Source organism: Caloenas nicobarica, chromosome 11 (assembly GCF_036013445.1).
Source record: "Caloenas nicobarica isolate bCalNic1 chromosome 11, bCalNic1.hap1, whole genome shotgun sequence".
Lineage (NCBI taxonomy): Eukaryota > Metazoa > Chordata > Aves > Columbiformes > Columbidae > Caloenas > Caloenas nicobarica.
In genome coordinates, this window is record NC_088255.1 from 7,934,479 (window position 1) to 7,960,282 (window position 25,804).

General features: G+C 50.7%; 1 protein-coding gene across 1 annotated transcript in view; it reads left to right on the plus strand.

Moving 5' to 3' along the window:
• BSN (bassoon presynaptic cytomatrix protein) overlaps positions 1–25,804 on the plus strand; it is a 90,681-nt gene that overhangs the window by 35,173 nt on the left and 29,704 nt on the right. Inside the window, exon 3 of the mRNA XM_065642624.1 lies at positions 12,032–12,808. Coding sequence (XP_065498696.1) covers positions 12,032–12,808 — 777 coding nt within the window. The remainder of the gene's footprint in view (positions 1–12,031; positions 12,809–25,804) is intronic.

Here is a 25,804-nt window from a genome sequence, read left to right on the forward strand (position 1 = left end):
ATTCTTGCATGGTGGGCTTTGGTGGTGTGGTGGGTTTTTTTTTGGTTTGGTGGGGTTTTTTTTTATGGGGGTTTTTGTGTTGACTCAAAGCTGCTGTCATTTGGAGATATTTCAAAGAAAAGCTAAGAAGCTCAAAAATGTAGAGGAATGATCTGCTTCTGCAATATTTTTTTTATTCACTGAGCAATTTCTATCTGAAATTTTTTTTTCTTCTGTAATGGTTTCTAATTTTGCAATCAAGGACTTGGTCCCTTGTTTGAGCAGAATAAAACCAGCTTTCATTGTGACCTTGCCTGAGACTTGAAATCGGATTGAGAGGTCCTGGGACAGTTGCTCTATGATGTCCCTTTGGACCCCATCAGGATTTTGGCTCGGGTGATGATAGTAAGAGGCAGCCTTGCTGACAGCAGGACCCTTTCTGATTATGTCTTTCTGGGGTGCACCAGTTTAGATCTCTGTGGCAATAATGACTTCAGATCAGCAAGCAAAAAATCCTAATTTTAATCTTACTTTGCATTTGTCCATGTTAGTAATTTTTTTGAAGACACGTTGATTGCTATTGTAAACTGGCTTGCAATTAAGTGTCCCCTGCTTAGAGGTTACATAATGGCTATAAAAACTCCATTAACAGTGGTACAGCTTTACAGGTGTCTGTTCAAATTCTAATTGTTTACAGATTTTTGTGTTGGAATTGATATGTTTTACTTAGTAGATGATGACTTCAAGCTGAGTCCAGGTGTGTTTGGATGGGTAAAGGAATTCCAACACAGAAAGGTTCAGATTGGATATTAGGAAAAATTTCTTCACCGAAACAGCTGAACAGGCTGCCCAGGGAGGTGGTGGAGTCACCACCCCTGGAGGGGTTTAAAAGACACGTAGATTGTGGCACTTAGGGACATGATTTAGTGCCAGCATTAGGTTAACAGTTGGACTCGATGATCTTGAGGGTCTCTTCCAACCAAAATGATTCTATGATTCTAAAGCCTATTCTAATCTACTAAAATAGGTATTAATAGCTGGTGACAGGACAGACTGTTTCTGGTGTTCATGGCCCATATTTGTAGGACCATTTCAGGCACCAGGGCCACCCAAGTGTGTCTCTCCAGAAGAAGATGAGCCAGGAGGTGGGTCTGGAGCAGGTGGTCTGTAGGCTGCTTTGATGGGACCATGCAAGGCTGAGCAACTTTTGTAGCACATGGTCCTCCGAAGCTGCCTGAGCAGCTCCTAAAAATGCACAGAAACTACCTGAAAATGCAGAAAAACATTATTTGTGTCTAAAAGCCATGGAGCCCCAAAGGGAGATCAAGACCAAGAGTCCTGCAGCGTGAAGGTGGTGGCAGGTCACCTCTAAGAGACAGTTTGCACATTGTGGCCTTGATGCTGGGACGTGCTCCCCCGAGCAGATGCCTTCAGCAGGGAAACTGGTCACAGGCTGGTTTTAATGGACAAAATAGCTGCTGTTCAGTTTTTGTGGTCTGTAGGATGGCAAGTAATGGATTTGGACTGCAAGGAAGATTGAGGTTAATATTTCAGGAACATCTTCTAGCAGTCAGGATGGTTAAGCCAAAGCCCCTTCCCCCTTTTGCTGTCCACCCTGTAAACCCACAACTGGTGGGAAGTTTTAAAGACCAAATTAGACAAACGTCTGCCAGCAGCCACACGGGCTTGTTTGATCCTGCCTGGGGGCAAGGACAGAGCCAAAGCCTTCCAGAGGCCCTTACAGCTCTTGCTGCTGCTGAACACCAGGGTGAAATCCCAAAGCCTTTAATGTGGGTATGTTGGAACAAAGCAGTGGCATAAATAAAATTCAGATGCAGGAGCATCTACTAGAAAGAGCAGGGCAGGGAAGGGCAGCGTTGGGTGCCCACGCTGGAGGGAACCCACCCAGTGCCTCTCGTCTGCATCTCGGAGAGTCATGAAGGTGCTTAAAGTTTATTTTATGGCCCTGAGCCCCATGGGAAAGCATTCTGCGTTCGTTTGGGGTTGCTGGAGGTGGTTCCTGCCCATCAATGTGTGGTTGGTACAACAGGTTTCCCAGGGCAGGGCTTGGCGCTGTGGTTCGTTATCCCTCGGCATGGGAAGGGGCTGCCTGGGATGGCTTTGTCATGGGTTTAGGATTAACCCTCTTTCTGGACACCTTCCAGGTCCCTCTCCTGGGTCTCTCCTACCTCGGTGTGGTGGGTCCTGGCTGGATGGGACCTTCCATCCCACCGCAGTGCTCCTTCCCTTGCCATCCGGGGTGCTGTCCCTCGTGCTGGCCCTGCAGACCTCCATCCTCAGTGCCCTGTGTCCCGCTGGGCTTCGCTGCGGCTCTTAAACTCCATCGCAATGACCTGATGAGATTCTTGGAGAAACCAGTACGGCCAGCATCTGAGGAGAGAAACCCAGCAATGTGTCTCAGGATCATGACATCTGCTCGCTTCTCCTTTGCTGCAGCCATAGATTGGTGTTTCATAGATTGTGTGGCTAGCTGGATTATACATTATTCATGGCAGGGAACTTATCGTGTTTATCTGGAATAATTGGGCAATTAAATCTGTTTAGGTATGTAAAAAGATTGTGCAATGGCTTGTCTATCTTCAGGCCTTAAATTCTACAAGAGCATTTATTACATATTTAATCCAGAATTTTTTAAAAAAAGACAGAAAATACGTTCTGCTTGGATGCATTGATCCACTCCAACATGTTCAATTGCAGAAGTTGTTCATTCCAACGGCTTCACTCATAAATACATATTGGGCCAGGATAAATGCGACCAAGCTTGGCTCCTTCAATCTGGAGAAAACGTGCAGCTGTTACACCTGGCCTGTGACTGTCTCTGAAAATACTGAGGGTTATTTATGTTAGCACCAGGATTGTCTTTATTGTTCAAAAACTTCTGTCCTAGATGCTTTCTACTGGGTCACAGGATTGTGATCCTCTGTACCCTGACTGCTGCTGTGCCATACTCTGATGTTGGTGCTGCCACAGAAATGCAAAGTTTGGGGCATAAAGGGACCTTTGGATATTCCAGGCTGTTTAGTTGAGTCCCTGAGCTGCAACTGATATCTCTTATTGCTGTAATTGTCTGGGAGGGTTCCCAAAGGAGCCAGAAAGTCATGGGCCAGGCTGCATCAGGGCCCTCTTGTAACTGAATGTGGTGCCGTGCAGTAAACTAATGATGATTTTATTCTGTGTTACTGATAGGAAACTGGGCTGCTTTTCAATTAATCTGTTATAAGTCTATTTATCAAGAGCAGCCTATGCTCTTTATAGCATTATAACTCCGAATTGCATCCCTGCTGTATGCAGCAGCCACTTTGCACCCAGAGAAACCCCACGGCCTCATGTATTTCTCTGCTTTGGGCAGGAGGTAGTGGTGAATGGAAAGTTTTGAGCTCCCCTGCTCCCTCCCAGGCTTCTATTCTAGTCCTGCAGAAGACAATAAGTGAGCAGGACCGGAGGCTCCTGTTACTCGGGACGCCTGTCCTTCCGCAGCAGCAAAAGGCGAAGCGAGACATCGGGCTGTCCTTGCCCGAGAGGGCTCCTGGGGATGTCCCACGTCACGCAGCAGGAGGGACCTGGGGCTGCACTTAAAGCACATTGGTGTGCAAAGCTTGAGAGGTTAAAACCTTTGGGGAGCTCTTTGGTCCCCCCGATGAAGCCCACGGGACAGCACCTCTGAGCGTGTGCAGCCGTCCAAACCTTTCATTGCCTCTGCGGCTGGGGAGCAAAGAAAGGCTGTCTAAACAGGAGCTAGTCAGGCAGCAAATTGCACAAGAAACCTTCCCTAATGAACTGGAAGGACTTGTCCCTTTGCCTGGGGCGGCGGCACTGCTTAGCTAGGCAGTGCCTAGCTTTGGCGAGGGGGACCCGCGCTCCGGGGGGAGCGGAGGAGCAGCACTGGGTCTGTCACTGGAGAGGTTTCCTCCTGCGCATCCATTTCCCTCTGCCAGCAAGGGCGAGCGGTGAAGAAGGGGATCCTTGTGCTTCCCGAGGAGCTGGCAGCTCGATCGGCACCGTGGCCATGCGGGGTGCCACGGGGGAAGCGCTGTCCCGTGGGTGACGGCAGACCAAGGTTAGTGGCAAAGCTCTGTAGCGTGCAGTTATTTTCTTGGAACATTTGCTGCATCTCTGTGTCAGTGGCTGCATGGTGTGGGTAAAGATCATCCCAACAGTGGGGTGCAGGAGCTGGAGGCTGCCTTGAAAACTCAGAGCATCTGCAGAGCCTCGGGTGGGTTAATGCCTCCTGACACCCTTTGGGGAGAGGAGATGACCTGCTCCAGCAGCCTGCGGTTAGTTGGGGGAGTGCTAACTAGAGAAGGAAACTGGTTAAGAAGTGACTAATAGGATGAAATGGCACTGTCTTATTCCACAGCTCAATTCTCTGAACAAACACGGTTTCCCATCTGTTGTTTGCAGTGAAAGGAGATGAGTTCGGGGGTTGGTTCTTCTCGCTCGCCAGCAAGCGAGCAAGTTGATTATTTTCTGGCAGGAGTTAGCAGGATGATTACTGATGGCTTCGGTGGTTTCCCCTCCTGGGCAGAGTGCTAAGGGCTAGATTCTATTTGTATTGAGATGTTTGAAGATAAAGATGAGCATAAGGTGGCCTTTTTCAGAAGTGCCTCAGTGACCAATTCTCTTGTCAATTAAGTGCCAAACGGCTCCTAATTGCACAGTCCCTCCGGAGCCCTGGGTTCTCCTCGAACTGTGCTTTAGATTTGGACCAGGAAGCTTCAGCCCACGCTCGCAGCGTGTTTGCATCCGCCTCCTCTCCACCTGGGTGCAGGCGTCAATTTTGGTGATGTCTTGACGTGCAGCATGGCCATGGACACACTGCAGCTCCTACACCCTGAGCTGCTCCTGCTCCTCCAGAGGTGCCTTGGGAGATGATGTCTGTTTCCCAGTCGGACCCTGGCCGTACACCACATCGCAGCTTCCACAGGATGCTGTGCAGGCTTCTTCCATCTGCACGCAGACTGTGTGCTGATCCCAACCACAGCAGCTGCTTTTCCTGCCCCCAGCACTTCCCTGTGTTGCTACAGGAGAAAACAGCAGTGGCTCTGCTTTAAAAAACAACCCCAGCACTTCAGAACAAGGCCTATCTTTGCCGTACGCTCCACTAACCAGTCTGAGATGGTGTGGGAAGCCTTCTCCAGGCGGTACCTTTAGCTTTTTCCATGCATCAGCAGCTCTTCCAGGATCTGCTGAGCTTTCCCTGCTCTCCTGCAGCCGCTCCCAGCTCCCGCTGCAGTTGCTGTTCCCTCTGTTCTCTAGCCGGGGGCTGCCTTCTGGCACCACCTCTGCTCTTGGATCGGGATGTGGCTTTAATTGCGGGGTATGTGGCTGTGGCAGATTTCAGCATGATGATGTGAAAGGCCAGATGCGCCCCCCGGAATGCTCCTCCAGAGCAGATCTGGGAGGCACAGAGGCGAAGGGACGTTTTGCTGACTGGCTGATTTCGCCAGACGATGGTTTTTTGTCTGATGGGTTGAAAGCACCTAAGGACACTGGCAGGCAGGTCATGGGCAGCTCTGGGGAGAGGCCAGGCTGCTGCAGGGCTCCTCCAGGGTAAGCCACTCGCACCCATTAATGAAACCCTTCTTCATCCAGTCAGTGTCTTGGCACGGAGCCTCTCTGAGCTGATTAACACAGTACCTCGGTTACTCAACTCCAGCTTTGGGTATTTTTATGCTCGTTTAGTTCTGGCTGTACTGGTGGCTGTGAAAGGCGGAGGAGGGAGCTGTGACCATGGCCTTGGGGTGCATCTGCTGGGGGTTGCCTTCACGAGAGGTGGCTCTGGGGGCTCTCAGAGTCAAAGAGCCCCTGCTGAGGATTTGCTGTCTTGCTCTTCCCAAATGTGTGTTTTTTCCAAGATTTCCAGTTTTGCAGAATATGAAATATGCATTTTAGGCAACTTGGAGGAAACCCATGTTCCTTTTCTCTTCTGGTTTCCCATGAACTTGGCTTCTGGTTTTTCAGCTTGCCATGTACCCTGTTCTCCCACGCCAGTGAAAGAGGACAGGTTGTATCTTCTGCTGAACAAAGCTCGTTTGCTCTGTCCTGTTCAAAGTGGTCCACCTAGGATGAGATTGACCATGCTTGACTTGAGATGATCTGGGACCTGTTCTTTCCAGCCCAAAATAATCACCAAAACCAAGTCAGATGAACTGTTCTCCTGAAGCGCTCAGTGACCTCCATGTGTGAGACAGGGTCTCACAGCTGGCAAGGTGGGATGGCTTTGGCTGCAGTGAGGTGTTGTAAATGGGCAGAGCTGGTGAAGAACCATTCAGTCTCAAGTCTCTAAAGCCTTAAAAAGGGTCATCTAGTGCTCTCCTGTTCTTTTCAGGTTTTTTATTTTTATGTAGTAGGATAACATCCTGGGTGGCCTCCAAATGGTCCAAAATAACCAACCCTCAGCAAAAACAGAATTATTCTTCCTTATAATCCTAAATGTTGGCTTGAAGAGGCCTCACACACTCAGTTAAGAAGTCTTTCTGCTTACAGCTCATTTTAAAGTTTTTCCTGTCTACCGTGAAGGCTGAACTCTATACTTAGGATACTTTGAGAGCTGTATTGTCTTACCTCAGGAGAACAAAACAGCTTGCACATTACCAGCACTCCCTTGCATCTCCTGGTAACAAATCCAGGGGACAGACTGTTTCCACATAATTTCCTAAAATAGGTGGTGTTAGAATAACTTCAGAAGCCTTCTAAGCTCAAGCTGTCTGCTGTTTCAGATCATTTTTATCTGGGTGCTTTTCGTGGTGTTTTTCTCAAGGGGTCAGTAAGCTGCAGTGCACAGGGATGCTTTTTGTCCCCTGCCACACACCTGTGCAAACCCCTGCTCTCTGCAGAGAGTCAGGATCTGACCCGCCATGCATGCGCCCGCCTATAATTCTTCTCGCTGTTTAGAGGAATTTCACAGGAATGTTCTGGGGTGTTGCAGGGGTCTGTGGTGGGAAGGGGGAGGCCGGTGGTGGTGGGTGCGTTGGGCACAGTGTATGGGGCTGGGGCAGGTCGGGTCTTGAGTGCTGACATACCATGTGTCAGTAAAGACAGGATGATTCAAACACCCTATAGATGAAAGGCCGGCAAGCTTTACTTCCCTGAGTCTTCTGCTGAGCCCAACAGCATGTGTATAATTTGGTTTAATGGTTAGAAACATCTGCTGTTAAAAGTGATGCTTAATATATTTGGCTTCCATTTCCAGTCATTAGTTCTTTCTATGCCTTTTTCTGCCTAATTAAGAACCTTTTAGTACCTGATATCATTTCCCCGAATGTGCTGCTGTATCGTAATCAAGTCACTTCTTAATCTTCTCTTTGATAAACGAAAAAGATCGACCTCGTTAATTCTCTCATTTCAGACATTTTTCCGCATCCCTAGCATCACTCTTACAGATCCAGTCTGTATCTCCCGCAGTGTTTTTCTAACCTCCTTAAAGTGCTGGTGTGGAACTGTGGAGGGGTCTGGAAGGAGTCCCTGGGTGCTGGAAGGAGGGGGCTGAGCCACCTCCTCACTCCCATCTCCAGCTCCGGAGCGAGCGCAGCTTTGCCAGGCAGCAGAGACTCGTCTTCATCGGTATTCATCATTTTGCCAAAATCTGCCGTGTGTGAGTGGTGTTGGCCACAGTGAGATACTTGAGTTGTGGTGAATCCTCATTGTCTTCCAGCTCAGACAAGTAGCTAGTCTGAAATCCATTTAGCATATTGACTATTCATATTTTATAATGTGCTTTTTATTTTGTCAGCATGTCATGCGTTAGTAGGTCAAAACACCTTTTGGACATCAAGGATATTGCTTCTGTGCATTACTAATATCAAATGTGCAGAGAATAAAATCAGGTTTGCTTGGTGTGACCTATTTTCACTAAAACCACATTGACTGGCATATATGCGTGCCCTTCAGTTCTCTGCTGCCAGAATCTAGCGCTGTCTTTCTGTTTTGGACAGATGTCTGGCTGTGCCCTTCAGGCCATACCTCTGCCTTCTTGGGTATTGAAGCAGAAGACTTCGAGTCTTCTAAAATTTCCTCTTAAAAATGAACATCAACATGCAGCAGTTTTCCTAGCTTTCTTGGATCTCTTGGATGCAAAATTGCTCAGATCTGCCAAATTTAAAAATCTTCTGGTGCTGGTAGATGTTGCTGAATGTTCTTCTCAATTGCTAATAAGTTGGAAACGCTTCACCCTCGTAATGAGTGTTATCCTGCTTCTTCCCAGCTGTTCAATGACAGTAATTACAGCACATTTGCCATATCTGTCTCATTAACAGCTTCACTATCTCCACCCAGCGATGGACCCATGTCCTTTCTAGGGTGGCCTTTGTACCTAATGCCCTCAATCAATCCTTGTTACTGCTTCTGAGAGACTTCTTCCTGAAGTTCCTTTGTTTTTCATATGGGTTTAAGCACTTCAAGCCTCCTTGGTTGACATTGGTGTGCTGAGCTCTGATATTTTTTGAATTTATATTTCTGATGGTGCCCTCTGGTTTGCACAGCAGCCACCTTCACTTTTAGCCAGTCTCGTTTGCTCTTCATTGAGGCACCAGTTTGGTTTCAGACCTATCATCTACATCCCCATTTTCTTTGTATTTTTCAGTATTTCCTCCAGTCAGATTTCTGGGGCTGAAGGCAATTAGCATGCTCGAGCAGCCAGTCTCAGGGTATTAAAGAGAACACAGCTTTACCTCAGCATTCCCACAAGGTGAGCTGGAACTAGAGTTTTCAATAATCAGGGTTTTTTCCTCTTCTTACTGATGGACATTGCATTTTGCTAGTTACCCAGACTGTTAGCTGTGCTGAAAAAATAAATTATTCTTTTCTCATTCTTGCCCCTATTTCTGGTCTGTTTTCTGAGCATTTTCCGCCTGTATGGCAAATCTGCAGGCAAGCAGAGGAGCATTTTAGAACAGCGATACAAGCCAACTGAATAGTCCTCTGTTTCATGTATTCCTGCATCTTATTTGCCCAGTTCTCCACCAAATCAAAACTTTCAAGGGTTGGATTAGTAAAGATTTACGCCCAGGCTTTTCCATCCTCCTTTCTCTTTCCTGGGGGAAGGATCTTTTGGCAGGATGACTTGGCCCCTCCTCTTTACTGTGTTCCCTCCAGGATCATTTAAGTTGTCTTTGATCTGTGTAATCCACACATTGTGTCATCAGTTGCATCAGCAGAGACTGGTCAGGCAATTTGTGATAATCCCAACTATTAATAAATTTACATTTCAAATGCTTGCTTGGGTAGCAGCCCTGCTGCGTTCCCTGCAGCTCTCTCCTACTTCTCAGCACAGACGTTCCTCACCAAGTCACCAAGAGCTATTTGATGGTTTCTATCTCACCTGAAAGCCCTCTGGCTTTTTTCTGTCTTGGTCGCATAAGCCATGTTTATTGTGGAGAGTGAGAAACCTTCGATGACCATGTTGCTCTCCAGCCCCTGAGCTTGGGAAGATTCTGGTGGGCTTGCCCATGAGCCATGTACAGCTTCCATGGCCACAGGACCTGGGGCCAGTCCCTCTGGATGCCCAAGGAGGGTTCTCCTGCAAAGCCAGAGCTGTTGAGTGTTCACCAGCAGTGCCCACTTCTTGTTAAAATTGGCAGACAGTCGGGGGTGGTCAATTGAATTCCCTCAATATTTTGCTTGATTGCTTTAAAATTTATGCAGGAGAGTGGCAAAGTATTTTTCCTAGTCCAGAAAATAAGCTAAATCTTGTGCCAGGCTACAATAAACACAGACTGTGCAAAACGAGGAGTGTGGAGCATGTCCTTTGCTACATATATGGTGGTTGTGGTCCCCTAAAATCTAGATGGAAACAGCCCCCACGTGGGTCTTGAAATATCTCCTCTTCCCCCGATTTCCACCTCGCTGGAGGGTCTTAAATTGTGGATAAGAAGATTATGCAGAGAAGGAAGATTTGCATTTCTTGGATACTGGGAACTTTGTAGGGGGAGAGAACCTGAATAGAAGGGATTGGTTCTCCCTTAATCGGAGCTGATAGGGACGGTAGGCAAAGCTGACGGGATTTTGGGAGACACTCTCCTGAAATAAATAGTGGGAAGAAATTCTGGGGGGTGTGAAAGCAAAAATAATGCAAGGAGTTTTGTATGTCAGAAGAGAGATAGCAAGACCATAAAAAATTAAAAACTAAAGCAATATTTTCAGGAGCTAAATATAATGTGGCTCATTTGGAGCAGCTTGGAGAACCAACAATGTAATGCAAAATTGCTCGGAAAAAATAGAGGCTGTTTTTCACTGGGCTCTGGATGAAATACTGGAGCAGAGGCTGGTGGGGATAGTGGTGTGGGAGCTCGGCACGCACAGCGAAGGCTGAGAAAAAGACGGAGCTGACGTGCAGCCAGGCTTGAGAGGTGATGGGAAGAGCTTTGCTGGAGATGAAGGCAACAAGGAGCTCTCTGCAACACAGCAAGGCAGACAGGGGCTGGGCAGGGAGCAAAGGGGCGCAGCAGGCAGGTGCCCTTTGGTTTTAATCCATCTTTCCTAGTTGATCTGAATTTCCTGTATTTCCATGAGTTTATTATTTGATGGCTTTATGAGCGTGCTCCTGGGGAGGGGACCTGTGCGGAAGGGTTCAGGGCACATCAGCCTCTCCTCCCAGCACTCACTGTCCTGTCCCATCGGAGGAGCTGCCAAAACACCCAACTGTATCTCTGCAGGCAGCTCCTGCAAGGCAAAAAAAGGTTAAAATGTACCTGTGGTTGCAGTATAGGGGTAAAAACCCCATGGGCAGGTTATGAGTCAGTTGTGCAGAACCAAAAAGCCAGGCAGACCTGGAGACTTGGGGCTGGGCAAGGAACTGGGGCAGTCAATGTCTCTGCGGTGGGATTATGTCGAGTCTCAGAAGTGATCCGTAACACCGGGGTGAGGAAACAGCTCCTGAAATGAAAGGCAGGAAAATCTGCATCTTGTGCAGCCCCAGGAGGGTGCAGGGGCTGGGAGCTGTTGGGTGCTCTGGGTGGCTTGTCCTGGATGCTGCTCTGGTTTCTGGGAATGCTCTGGTTCTTTTTGCCACCTTAGTTGCTTGTCCTGGAGAAATCCTTTGCAGGTGGACTCGGTTGTTCTGCTGACTGGGCTATATATTAATATTTGTACAGCCGTTGAGCATCCTGGGGATTCCTCGTATGGGAAGACACACAGCTTTCATACAGCCTCTTTAATTAACTTAATTCAGACATTAATATGTCAGAGGGAACATCTCTCGAGGGAAGAAGCTTTTCATTTATCACCACTTAGCTAGGGAGCATTGTATTTTTCATTTGTATTCAAAAGTTCATCGTGGCGAGAGTGAAAATTACCTGTTTACTCCCTGGTTGGCACTTTGCCTGCCCAGCAGCGCAGATGCATCTTGCGAGGAGAACTCGCTCCCCGCTGTCCCTTATGGGCTGCAGAGCCAAATTTTTGGATGTGATATCACAGCCACCACACTGATTCCCAAAAAACCATCTCTGCCCGCCCCAGGGAGGCACTGGACATCTGACAGTGGCTTTTCCTCGGGAGGTACCCGGTGGCAACGGGCAGCGTGCCGGCACTGGGGAGCATCGCAGTTGTACACAGGCATTATAGCAGTGTCTCTCTGTAGAGTGGCCCCTCCTGTCAGCCTTCTGCTCCTGTCTGAGGGGCCTTGGCTCTGGTCACCAAGCAGGAGGACAAAGAAATGTGCTTTAGGGAGGTGGTGGGGCCGGGAGCCCTCGGAAAGGCCCTTCTGCCCTGGGGGAGGCACGAAACGGGCTGGCTGCAGGCAGAGCCTCGTGGCAGCAGGAGCTTCACAGCAGAAGCCTTGGGAGCAAAGCAAAGCTAAATAAAGCTTTTGCACCGGCGTGTTGTGCCGTGGGTACCTGTGACAGATGGAGTCTGTTCACTGTGACTGTGAGATACTTTTCATGAAGAACATGGTACTGAAACGTGTTTTTTCAGGGGTTGGTGACTTGTTGCTCTAGCTACGTAGGGTTTGTTTAGGGGAACCTAAGGGTGCGCTGGGGCTGCTGGCCATAGCCTGCCTGCCGCTCACTACCCATGTCCTCTCCTTGTCTTGCAGGTACAGGAATGGTTGTGCTTGAACTGCCAGATGCAGCGGGCGCTGGGGATGGACATGACCACCGCTCCTCGCTCCAAGAGCCAGCAGCAGCTCCACTCCCCTTCACCGTCCCCCTCCCACTCCCCAGCCAAGCACCCACCGGGTGTGGATAAAAGCCCTCCAGCCACCCGTGCCCAGCCTCCTGAGCAGCCCAAACCTCACCCCACTGCGCCGCAGAGGGAACCGCATGGCCAAGGCCAGCCGAAACCTCAGGAAGTGGCCAGGTCCTCCCCGCAGCATCAGCAAGCCAAGCCTTCCTCCTCTGAGCAGAGAAAGACGGTGGGGGACCCCGGGGTGAAGCCTGCCGTCCCGGCCCCTGGGGCTGGAGCACAAGACCAAGCCCAGGAGGGACTCACGGGGAAGCTCTTTGGCTTTGGGGCATCTCTCCTAACCCAGGCGAGCACGCTTATGTCGGTCCAGCCAGAGGCCCCCCCTCCGAGCCAGCCCTCTCCTGGCAAAGTGCCTCCAAAAATTGTCTTCAGTGATGCCAGCAAAGAAGCTGGTCCCAAAGCCGCGGGGGCTCAGGGCCGGGCTGGTGCTGCGCCGGTGGCGAAGCCGGGCAAGCCGGAGCAGGGTGTCAAGCCAAAGGAAGTGCCGAAAGCAAAGGTCTTGTGCCCCCTCTGCAAAGCAGAGATCAACGTGGGCTCCGGCGAGCCCCCCAACTACAACACCTGCACGAGCTGCCGGCAGCAGGTCTGCAACATGTGTGGCTTCAACCCCACGCCTCACCTGGTGGAGGTAAGGGGGCTGGCGGGGGCGGGCGCCTTCTGAGCTGGGGGTTGGTGCTTTCTCCTTGCTTAAAGTGGAGAAAAGGTGGTGCATTTTCCTTCAAAGGAAAAGCCTGTAGGAAGCTGCTGAAGCCTGATCCCTGCCAGGTGAAGCCAGAGTGGTGGAGGTTGTGGTCCTCCATCTCTTGACAGAGATGGATTTCATATGTGTACACTGATTCCATGCTGGTTTCACATGAGGAGTGGAGCAAGGGGTGGCCATTGTTTGGAGCACCCCCAGCAGTGCCCACTGCTCCACAGAGGTGTCCAAGGAGTCAGTGGACAGGGTGAGGAAATAGAAACAGGTCATGCAGGTGCCAGAGTCACCAACAAGCATCCTCTTCCTGGTGCTGCAGAGGGACACCTGGCCAGGCCTGGGAGGAGGCTGGTGGAGAGTGTTCTGCAGCTCCTGCATCCTCGGGTGGTGAGGCTGTCAGGGAGCTGGCATGGAGTGGGAAGGTGGCAGGACCTCAACAAGAGGATTTCAAGTCAGCTGAGGGCACACGATGTCCTGTTGGATTTTGCTGCCCTCTCCAGATGGAAGGGCCCTGTGCCATGGTGCCTGGGGCAGGACTGGGGAGTGGCTGAGCGGAGGGGGGATGTGGACGTGTCCAGGGTGTCATTCGGATGTGAATTGGCTGGGGATGGTGCAGCCTGCTGAGATGGAGTGCAAGGAGAGGAGGAGGCTGGGGTGGTCTGAGGTCCGCCCGTTCTCACCAGCTGTAGTCACGGAGGTCTCTGAATTGTGATGCCCACCCAGATGATCTTCCCAAGCACTAAAAAGGCACCTTAGCCAGCTCCAGCCACTGATGCCTGGAGAAGAGAAAAGAGGGGTGCAACTGGGGCTCAGCTGGAGCATCATCCTGCTCCCCCTAGCTAGCTAGGGAGGGAGATCTTCCACACCCTTGGAGAAGACCTCAGTTAAAGTCTAGACCCTCACTCCCTCCTCTCAGGTGATTTGAGACCATTATGAGAGGATGCACAGGGCTTTCTTCTGGAAGTGCTGCATCTCACAGCCATTAAGACACAAAACCGAAATCATCAGCACGTGGAAAAGTTAATGGGAACTTTAAATGACCAGAAGTAGGATTACTAATTTTGGCTCTGTTCCACAGTGGGTAATTACATTTTATGTCCCTAGCTCCTCCCTGCAGTTTCAATTACACCCAGTAATTTTCTCCTCTTCCTGAAGCTGCTGCTGTTTGTGGCAGAGGAGAGCCGCTCTCCCGGCGTGGTACACAGCGTGTGCGGAGGTGTAAAGCTGTCAGATGGCCACCTACTTGTACATAATGCTGTTTTTGACTGAAATGCTCTGCTTGTTGCTCCTACCGCTGCCTCCTTCCCACCCTGAGGGTTTGGGTGAGAAGAGAAGGTGTCCAAGCGTTGTGTGGTTCCTTGGGTAGGGCTGAAGCCCCATGTTGGCATGTTCTTGGGCAATGATGTGTTTCCAGGCTTCAGAAACCTCATGGGTTGACGTAATGGCTTTAATGTGCTCCCCTTGGCACTTGCCTGTTGATTAATTAATTAGAGAATTAATTTGGGGTCAGGTTGTACCTGATAACATGGTACTCTCTGCAGGTTCCATGGAAAGGTGACCTCTCCCCGGTGCTTGTCTCTAGGGTCACTATCTGACACCTGGGATTAAATTTCAGATTTTGAAGGCTGGACTCTTCCTTGGCTCCCTCATCTCTTGAGTAAACGCTTTCAGACACCCTTGGCAAACTCACCCTTGCACCTGTGTCCATCTTAGGGTTTCTTGCTGCTGCTCAGCACTGTGATATCCATGTGCTTTCACACAGAGTGAAGCCCCACAGCGATGTCTCACCTGGGCTTTGTGATGTCTTAGGTTTTGTTTCCCTTTACACAGAGTCATTATGCAGCTCAGAATGGATGGCTTGGTTTACGGGATTTATTTCTGTAAGAGTTGAGGAAGAAGTGCAGCACCTGAGTTGTGAATGTTCTTGACGAAAACTTTCTGAGGAAAGAGAAACGTTGCAAGATCTGTTATTGCATTCAGGCTTTAGGTTTGCTCGATTTGAGAAAATCGCTTGGTGGTCTGATCCTCTTTTTGCCCACAGCTCAGACAGCCTTGTCCCAAGCCCTGAGATTCACACAAATACCAGAACTCACTCTTTGAAGTAGCGAGGCTTGATCCATTAATTGCTTTATGAATTAGGCCCTTCACTGCAAACTGCCCTGGGAAGCTGTGTGTGAGCTGATGAGATGTGAGCTCAGGTCAGGCGTGTGCAGAGGAGCTCGAGCTGGGGGGCAGGCAGGCAGCATCCTCGGCACGGACCGCTGGAGCCTGGGCAAAGCCTCCTGCCCGGCTTCAAACGGCCCGAGTCGCAGGGAGGGAGAGAGCATGGGCCGCTGCGGCCTGGGTTTGGGAGGGAGGATGGAATTTTGCAGCAAAACAGCGCTAAAAGAATCTGTTTTCTGCAAATAAAGTTGTCGTCACTGTGAGCAGTAGTGGCTTTGTTGTGGTGTTGGAGCTGGGTTGCATGTGATTATAGTTTCACAGCAAAACTGTGTAACCGTCTTGGGAGGGGAAGAAACCCTAAATAATGTTCACATCCTCATACAGGACACGTATTTTCACTAACTAGGTCATCTCCACTGCCAGAAGCACTCATGAACTTGTGCTGAGGGAGACTGCTCTCCCTGTGTTGGTGTGGGCTGTCACAGCTCGGTGGGAAACATCACCCGAACCAAGGCTGGTACTTGTTGGGGGGCTGTGTGACCCCAGTAACACAACGGGAGCCAGTGGCCACACTGGCAGCACTGCTTCCCCGGAGGAGCTCAAGTTCCTTGGCGGCATCGTGCAAAATGCTGCGGGTGAAGGGCAACCTAACGCTCACTGACCCTGGTCCTTCAGCGTGCGCTTGCCTCCAAACTCATCACAACTGTTGAGGAATCATCCCTGCAAGTGGCTAAGGTGGATCTTGCAGGGAGCGTGTGGCCAGAGCAGGTCTTTGGGAAGGGGAGCTGCATGCTTGGAGAGACCTCGTGAGATGCATTAGCCTGCTGATGGAGGTGAGACCGCGTCAGGGTGTTGCACGCTGCTGGAAGCAGAGCTCCTGCTGCACATCCACGTGTGCTTCTGCTGCGCGCATGGGCCACCAGTGGGACGTGACAGGTCCCAACTAGTTGGACACATGGTCAATATCAGGAGGGGCAACTGGTCAAATCTCTGGGCTGCTCTCAGCAGCGGGGATGTGTGGGAGGTGTTGCTGTCTGGCAATTGCTATTATGAAATGAGGAGAAGGAAATTGAGTGAAATGCAGGAAGTGGGGAGGGCTTTTTCCCCTATTTACAGCCCTCTAAAACTTCTGATCTCCCTGGAAAGATGCAATAGTACTTACTCATGGTATTTTTGTCCCCATCCCACTCCTGATCTAAAGATGGAGTTGGTGGCTCTAGGTCCTTGTCATCCCATCCCACCCTCTGCAGCCACCTGGGGAGGCATCCAAGGAGCTGCCTCCTCCCCAGCGCTTCATTCAGCCGAGTGCACTCAAACCTAGCAAAAGAGAAGAAAGTACTAAAAGAGCTTCTTTTTCTGTGGACTCAAACAGCTGAGTTGTGTAGGTGCCAAGCCACGAAAGGCAAAGGTGACTTACAGTTCCCTCGTTGTCGCTGTGCCCCTGTGCGCTGAGTGCTCGGGTGCTCTGGTCCAGCTGAAGGTTGCTCCAAGAGCGTCCTACCTGTGAGCAGCTGGGTGATGCCTCCAAGCCCAGAGATGCCAGGAGATCCACCAACAGGGCTGGCTTTCCTTTAGCCCTGGGTCTCGGAGAGCTTCTGGGCATGGTCAGAAGATGATGGTGAGGACTGGGAGCCTAGGACACTTGAAGAGTTCAGGTACAAGCATGGCATTTTGGCAGCACATCCCAGGAGAAGCGTGTGGGCTGTGGTAGCCCATGGCTCTGGAGGTTGTGAATGACCAGCAGAGAGGAAGCCCAAAAGTGTGCCTGACCTCCACTTCTCTTGCTTGCTTGCTAGGATACACATTACCCAGCTTTAAAGAAGTTGTTTGTGTGAATTGCCAGAACAGAAGTACAGGTGCCCGGAGCTTCCTCCCACCTCATCACACCTCCTCCAGGAGCCACCTCCTGGGAACAGCACCACGAGCTGTTCCCACCAAGTCAGAGCTGGTGCTTTGAGGCTCTCCCAAATTCTCTGTGGTCTCAGCCTGGTGACATGCAGGCAGGGAAGAGGTTTCCATTGAGGTGCTGGGCTGTCTCACCTGGGGATGTAAGGTATCACAGCTGTTCACAGCCCTGTTTGCCAAGGGATCAAGTGATCTGGCAAGAGCTGGCTTGGAGCGTGATTGCCCTGCGCTGCACGATGCTCTCCCAGTAACCCTGATGGCCCCAGGGGTTTTGTATTGAGGCAGGAATGAACTATGTATTCATGAACTTTGTGTTACTAAATAAGCATGGCAGGATGCCCCTTTGCCTAGTTAACTAGCCTGAAACAGGAGCTGTCATGAGTTTCATTGAAGAATGCTGCTGATCCCTGGGTGCCAGGTCCTGACCCTCCAATGGGTGCCTCACTCTCTGGAGGGTCCTCTTACTGGTGTTTGGTACGTACTACACCACATCCAGACCATAGAATTGCATTTGGTTTTTTTCCGTGTTACAAAACCCATCCTTTTCACAATGCTTGTGTTGTCATGGACATGCTGTGTCTCACTGGTCAATGCTATTAGGTTCCTTATTATGTGCCTATGATGTATGTATATATTATATCACATGCAGGATAATGCATGTGTTATCACAAATCAAGATGCAAGGGCAGCATGCGTTTGGGTCTTTCATGGGATGTCTTCCCCTTCCATGGCTCCCCTTGTATCTGCAGCCAGGTGCAAACATGGCTCAGATGGCTTTATTGCACAGAGCTTGTGGATCGCTGTATCAAATACTTTCCAGAAAACACTGAGCTTCTCTTTCCGTCATGGTCCAAGTTGTGCTGCTGGGCAAAACTGTGCCCTGAGCAGAACATCTCCCTGGGGCACGGTGCAGCGTGGGTGCGAGGTGCTGACGCCGCGGATGGGCTGATCCTGCCCTACTTGCAGGAGCCACCGTGGCAGCTCCAGCGCTCGGCTGCGGGGAGGGATGCCTGCGGAAAAGGGAGGTCAGTGAGATGGATAAAACCCCCGGCAGCCAAAGGATGAGTTAGAGAAAGGGGCTGCTGAGGAAAGGGTTTGTGCTGAAATTGTTTTACTGGCAGCACATAAATTTTGTAGAAGAGGGGATAAAGCAAGCGGGGAGGAGCGCTGGGCTCCTGCCCCTGCTGCGGTGGGATCTGGCATCCACTAGCCTGTGTTGGACCTGTGGTGCACCGTGTCCCCCTGCCCCTTCCCCAGGGTCTGTGCGCTCGCTGGGGATGTAAATAGTCAGTAGCTACTGGCCACAAAGAGGATTAGCTGGGGTGAGAGCGTGCCGCCAGCTCAGCGCTGTGCCGGGCTGGCGTCTGGGGCTGTGCATGGCTCCCGGCAGCCCCCACCTCCTTGCGGGGGCAAAGGCGGGATGGAGGTGCTGTAAGAAAAACCTTCATCCTGAGGCACAGGCAGAGCCCGTGTTGGGGATCCGGCAGCTCGCTGCCCCGGAGAGCCCCGTGTCCTTCCTCCATGTGATGCTGTGTGTGTGAAACCCTTCCCAAAGAGTTGCCTGCCTGCAGTGACAGGGCGGATGGACGACAAGTGGGGACGGGTGCTTAAAGTTTACAGGCATTATTTTTCCTTAGGAATCCAGGTCCTGCTATTCCTACCGGACTCAGAGGGCCAAAGGCTACTGACAGACACGCTCTGCAGCCCCTGGTGTAGCAGGCAGCAGCTGTTGTCGGTCACCCCTTTGACATTGTTTTTCCTGAAACCCAGAGTCCTGCAATGATGACTGGCAGGGTCCCCAGGGCTCAACTGGATGCTGATGACTGGGTCCCCTCTTGGGGGACAGGAGGAGGAGCGAGGTGCCACACTGAAGGATGGGCAGGGGGTTGGACCCCCGGAGTTTCCCGCAGGAGGAAGATGGAGCTGGAGACGAGGGCCATGGAGTGCAGCAATTGCTGGGTTTCTCTCGAATTTTTGTGTAGAAATTGTGATTTTTTAAAAAATACCCCAGCCCCAGGGATATAAATACTCAGGTCAGTCACATAAACTTAAGTCAAACCAAGTGCGCTGCGTATGACAGGACGAGATGGAGTTGGCTTCGCCGCCATGAGCCCTCAAATCCCTTTACGGGTTGGTAATTAACAGCTCGCTGTGACTCAGGAGTTTTCTGTGCTGCTTAACCCACTGTAATTAAGCCAGCTTCCGCGGCTGGGCTGGGCGATGCCGGGCTCCTCGCCGGCTCCCCTGCGAGCCTGGGGGGCTGAAGTGGGGCTGGGGGTCAGGTTGATGTGTAACCTGGCAGATGAGTCTGAGATGAGCATGGTCCCATCAGATGGGGGATGACACACAGCGCCCATGGGTGTCCCACCATTGCAGTCTGTGTTTCTGTGGCTGGCGCAGCCCCTCCAGACCCTGCCGCTGTTTTTTCTGTAGAACCCCATTAGATTTTTACCTCTGCAGACTCTTGTCTTCTGCTGCTTGTGTCTTTTGAGGTTCTAGGACTACTGCAAATGCTGGGCTTTGCCTTGCTGAGCCTGCTCTCAGCTTCTGCCTACTTAGAAAATTATGTTAAGAACTACTGTTCGTTTCTTTAATCAGAAAAAAAAAAGAAAAAAAAAAACAACCCAAAACCCACAAAAAACTACAAAGCTCCAGATTCCTTTCCTCCTTTAGATGCAATTATATTATTAGTAGACAAATCTCAGCCCTATGCAAACCCTGCTGATTAATTATTTTGGAGGAAGCCACTGCCTATGCCTGCAGATTGTTTTCAATGGTTCATAAAACCAAACTATAAATTCAGGGGGTGACAGTGGCTGGGTGAGGTAAGGGATTCCTGCTTTCCTCACTTCTAAATGAAGATGTATTTGAAGTCAACAGTGCTTCCCCAATGCCAGGGTGGTTTTCCGGAGCATATTTGCTGTGCCCTAGGACTTGGAGCTGCTGCCCGTTGCATTGCTGTGCTCCTGGGCTAGCAAGCTGCCTGGGCCGGCAGTGCCAAGGTGGCAACAGCCAGGGTCACCGAGACCCCCAGGCCAGTGTTCCACGAGAGCCGCTGTCTTGCCAGGAGCTGCAGCAGCATCACCTGCCACTGTTAGCAGCGACAGGAGCCCAGGGAAGGGAGGCTCTGCCTGTTCCTGCCGCGGTTTGGGCTGGAACACTGCTGGTATTGCATTAGGCAGCAGCGTGGGTTTAGTTCTGCAGTAATTGATGGCAAAATGTCATCTGTACAATATTGATAATGCTGTTCCCTAGAAAGTGCCAAGGAATAGTTTAGGGAAATGCTTTTTGCCCATATAACGTGGATAGGTCTTCACGCCAGCTCCTGTTCCCTGCTAAGCTTTGATTGCTTTTCCCAGCAGACACTTATTTCGGTATGTGTTGCAAATCTGAATCTGACTGCTGATGGTGTTCTGTCCCTGAAACTTCCATGGCCCAGACTCATCCTTCAGAAACCCACCCGAGATGTCCTCGAAGAGATGGAGGGGACTGTGACCTTGCAGCAGGGCTGTGGAGAGACATACAGGGCTATCGCTGCGAGAGGATTTGATATTCCCACGAGTTGGGTGCCACGAATATTAAAATTCACCAACCTGGGAAGGGCCTGAGTAACTTTCCATCTTCCAGCAGAGGTTTCACAGTTCAGAGCCACTCTGGGAAAGACTGAGAAAAGATCAATAACTGCCCTAATGCACCTCGTTAGGGACTTTCTTGACCTTGAGAAGCTTTGAAAAGAATCACTGTTGTACATATGAAAGGCTGAAGGCAGCAAAAATAGGCGAAGTAGGAGCATGGAGAGGAAGTAGGACAAACCAAAGCTGCTGTAGTGCTCTATGGATATCAGAGGGGTTTTTATAAATACATGCTGGAGAGCAAACAAGCCCAGTTCATTCACAAAATTTGGGTGTATCTCATTCTAGCACAGGATTTTCTGCCTTTGCTCTTTGAGTCAGACCCTTTGGTTTTTGAGTCCCTCGAGGAGACCTGCGGGTCTCTGCTGTTTTGGGCGGTGTCACTGAAGCCCCCTGCTGTACCAGCCTGCGAGATGTCCTTGGAACTTGTCAGATGAGCCCCACTCGCAGGGACCTGGTGCAGACCTCGGTGGACACCTTGTTCAGGTGCTGGCAGGGGGGCAAAGTGAGAGGTCCCCATGGCATCCTCCTGAAGATGTGCCAGGTGCAGCAAAGAGCCTGGGGTGCTGGAGGAAAGCAGGATAGGAGGAGTGTGACATTAGAGGGGAGGCCTGGGGACCCTCAGCGGGACAGGGAGATCCTGGACCCTCACTCCTGCTCCTGCTGCATCTTGCATGGAATGATCAGTGGCTAAGGAAGTTCTGGAGAAGTTTCCAGTGCAGGGCCCAGCACCCAATGCCAGCAGGTCATCACCATCTGGCAGAGGTGGTGGTGGGATACAACGATGATGAGGGATGTGGAGCACCTTTCTTATGAGGAGAGACTGAGAGAGCTGGGTCTGTTCAGCCTGGAAAAGAGAAGCTGAGAGGAGGTCTCCTCAATGTTTATAAATATGTCAGGGTGGGTGTCAAGAGGATGGGACCAGACTCTTTAGTGGTGCCCAACAACAGGATGAGGGGCAATGCGCACAGGAGGTCCCCTCTGAATATGAGGAAAAACTTCTTTACTTTGAGGGTGCCAGAGCCCTGGAACAGGCTGCCCAGAGACATTGTGGAGTCTCCTTCTCTGGAGACATTCAAAACCTGCATGGACACGATCCTGTGTGATCTGCTCTGGTGAACCTGCTTTAGCAGATGTGTTGGACTGGATGATCTCTAGAGGTCCCTTCCCACCCCAACCATTCTGTGATTCTGTGTGGGATCAGAGGAATCTGGGCTGGGGATGCTGCATGGCCTCCAAACACGCTACGTAGGATGACAGACTGCTGCTTTAGAGGCAGTGTCGCTTGGATCACATCTGTGATGCTCAGCTTGGCAGGATGACTTGTTGGGGACTGGTGGGACACAGTAGCCCTGACTCTTGAATCCAGGCTGCTCTGTGAGGCATGTGGGCTCCTGTGTCACCAGCAGCCCCTGCCCCGGAGATGGAGAACATCTCCCTGTGGCAGACCCAACTCTTACCAGGACAAGAAGGTGGTGTTGGGTTGGAGGGGACCTTTGGAGCAATGTGCTTCAAACAGCACCGTGGGGACTGACAGTGGATGCACATGGTCCCTGGGCAGGTGCCAGCAGCAGATGGTGAGGTGAGTTTCAGTCTGAAGGTGCAGTGAGCAGAGAGAGAAACGGCTCTTTTTGTTGGAGATGGTGAGAGGATTCAGATGCTCAGCTCCTATTCCCACCCCCTGGGAGGTGGCACAGATTATCCTGATGTGCGCACAGGCCGTTATACAACCTGGAGCTTGCTGCTTCCTTTTTCTTCTTGTAATGCACCATATTAGTGCTTTATTTGGGAACGTGTTGGGACACTTAATCGAGCGTTTAATTGGCTTTGTAACACTGGCTTTCTGAGTGGGTTGAGGGGGAGGCAGAAGAGATGTTTGGTTTTCCAGCTGCGATGGGAAGATCTTGGGCTGTCTTTGTTGGTGTTGATCCACCTTCCAAAGCAGCATAACTTCTCCTGGCAATCCCAGTGGTATTTTGCAGTTCTGTCACACAGTCTTTAGTATCTGTGAAGGTCCATGGAACAAAATTAGAGTGAGGAGAGGAGGGAGACCATTGACGGTGAAGTGCGTGGGCGTGCAGGGGAAGAAGCCAGCGGTGGTGCTGATGATGGGATTATCAGCTGGATGTGCATGTGTTGGGGATGGGCATCGCTAGCTCAGGTCAGGCTCTTGTATCCATTTCCACATCAGAACTGTTGCTGGTAAAGCCCAAGGTCCTGGCAAGCCTGTGGGGCAGCGCAGCCTCCTGGAGTTGGAGACACATTGGTCCTGGGCTGCTGAAGCAAGCCCAAACCTGCATGGTGATCAAGTTTGCAGCCTTCTCCAAGGGCCAACAGGACCCAAAAGGCAGTTTTATGGTATTTTTGGTTCAGCATTCAGTCCTTGCCGTGTGCTGGGATGCCTACTTGTGTGTTGGGGCGAGCCATGCGAGGTGAGGACTGTGAGATCCCATCTCTGGAGAAGTACATTGAGTGTTCAAGAAAATGCTGCTGGGCAAGGGAAGAAAATCTGTGCAAAGAAACAGCATTATCAGCACAGTTACAAGTGAATGCTCAGGAGTCGGCCAGCTGGGGGTTCGTTTTCTCTGTTAAATGGCTCGTGGGGCTTTGCCTGGTCCCCAACAGAATGGTGGCACTGCCAGGAGGTGCGGGATAAAGAGCTGAACCCTCACCATCATCCCTCTCCTTGAGTCTCCCCGCAACACAGCGCAAACTCTGGTCTCCAGTGAAATGGGAGCTTTCTCCCTGGTTGAAAGGCAAGCCTTGTAAAATTAGTATTGCTAGGGGAACTGGGGTTTTGCACCGTCACAGTGCCCTGGGGTTCAGCAGAGCTCTGGTGCAACGTGCCCTGGTGGTACTTTGGTTGGGCGATGCGGGCAGCAGCAAGGACCAGGGAGCATGAGCTGGGGCACTTCAGCCTTTTATTTAAAAAAATAAAACCTCACAGCATGTTAAAAGCCACAGAGCTGAATGGACCAGGGGGTGCAGCAAGTTGCTGGCTGCTTCCCTGCTTCCTCCTCCTCGTGGCCTGGTTGCTGGGCTGATGAGCTGGGGAAGGTGGATGGCACCAGCCTGCACCACAAAGAAATGCAAAAGCGAAATAGAAAAATGAAAGCAAGCTCTTTGTTTGAAGCATGCCAAGGCTCTGAGCCCATGCAGGTCTCTGAATGGAGATTCTGAGCAACATTTCATTCTTATATTATCCAGGCTGATTTTCAATCTCGGCGGTCACTCATTAGCGTGGCCCGTGGCCACCTCGCAGCCCTTGGAACTTCAGCTGTCCTCGCCTCTCCGGGCAGGAATTGCTCCTAACGCACAGGGAACTGAGTTGCAGAGATATAAAGGCCGCCTTTTGACTAATTTTTCAGACATGAGGTCAGGAACTGGCTGGGAACACATGATTAAACACCTTTTTGGTTGGCTCTTGCTACTTAGTTGGAAGGGAGATGTTTCACAGGGATGGTTTGATTTCTGGAGGTGTGAGATCCTCACAGAACCAGGTGCCCACGTGGCACCCCAGGGCAGGTGATGGCTGGTAAAACCCCAGATGCTAGAAATTGTATTATTTTCTGATTTGTTTATACTTATTTTCTGCTTTCCCAAAGGAAATTCTTGGGATGATGCCTGGGGACCTGCACCTCACTGTGCAGAGGAGTTGGGTACCAAACCTTTACAGGCATTTTGACCCCCTAGGGGCTTCAGCTGCTTCTTTTTCTGTTTAAAAGCCTTTGCACACCTGCTGTCAGGGCGTCCGGGCTCTTCAGTCTCATGGACCCTGGCTTCCTTTGTGTGCGTTTTATCCACAGAGTAGAAGAGGGAAAGACACATGCCTGCATTTTCCACTCCCTGTTCAGTTCCCAGCTTTCAGTGAACCTGTTCAGTGCAGAACATCATCTCTGCCCCTGCTATTTAAACAGAAACAGCTTTGTTTTCCCATGTTGCTTTTTTTTGTTGTTGTTTTGTTTTCTTTCTATAGAATGTGCGTAGTGGCAGCTGCTCTGCTGGGCAGAGCGAAAGCCATGCTGCAGCTTCCTTGCTGCTAAGACAGGATTTCTTATAATGCCTGATGCTTCCATAGTCTCATTTTTCACACACGGCTGGAAACCAGCTCCTTTCCAATAATCAGAAGTGTAGGAGGGATTAGTGAGGAGGCGCAGTTATTAACGTAAGTGATTGTAATTATAAGCAAAGGCATTAACATAGGTGCTCGTGCTTGATCCTACACCGATCGCACTCTTTTGCATCTTTGATTTTTTTTTTTTTTTTTTTTTTTAATCCCATTTCTGCTTCCATGAGCAGGTGGGAAGGCTTGTCTGGTGCTTGGGCTGCTGCTTGTTGACATCGTTGGTGACTTGTGAGCTGGGGCCGGGGGAGCCCCCATCTCTCCTCCTGCCTCTGCCTTTGCTCCCTGCTATTTCTGGCATCGCAAAGTCTGACCCCCAAAACATTGGTGACAACTGTGCTGCGGTGTCTGGGTGAGGGCGGTGCTCCCTGTCCCCACCATCCATCCTGCACCGCGTGGCTGTGCCAGAGCTCGGGGGGCCCTGGGAGAGCGATGTCAGTGCCTGCAATGGCCTCGTGCCCCACCTCCCCCAGGGCCAAGACGTGACTTTGTGGGGACAGGCGGCCGCTTTTCCTTCCTGCCTGCTCACCCTGCCCCTGCTCTGGCCTTACCCATAAATAGATGAGGTTAACCCGGGATGCATTGCAGAAGGGTCTGATCATGTAGGCAACATTTAGAAGCCCTGGGGAATAAAACACTCCATCAAATGTGTGATCATTCCCTGAGAAAATGGGGAGTTTGTAGGAAGCGTCCCTTGAGGAGCTCATCAAGCAGGGCAGGGTGCCAGGGGCTGCGCTGGGGACAGCTCTGGGGCCTCAGCTGTTTTCTAAGGATATTGATTGCTCTAATAGAAAATGTATTTCTCTCTAAAAAAATTTCCCATTGTGCAAACACCAGCACCAAAGAGCAGAAAATAACAACCCTGGGGACAGCTTCTGCCATCCCATTTGGCTCCTCTTAGGCTTGCCAGCTGTATCATGTGCTACCGTAGGTACATTTGGGTAATGTCCTCCTTTGGGGTCTGGTGCATCACAGACTGTTGGTGAAACAGCAGATTCAAGGTTTTGTTGCATCCAGATTATCTGTAGAGTTATTTGGTAATTTGCTAGAATCATTTTTCAATAATTCCTTGGTTTTACCCCATTATCCTTTTCTCCCTAGTTCAGC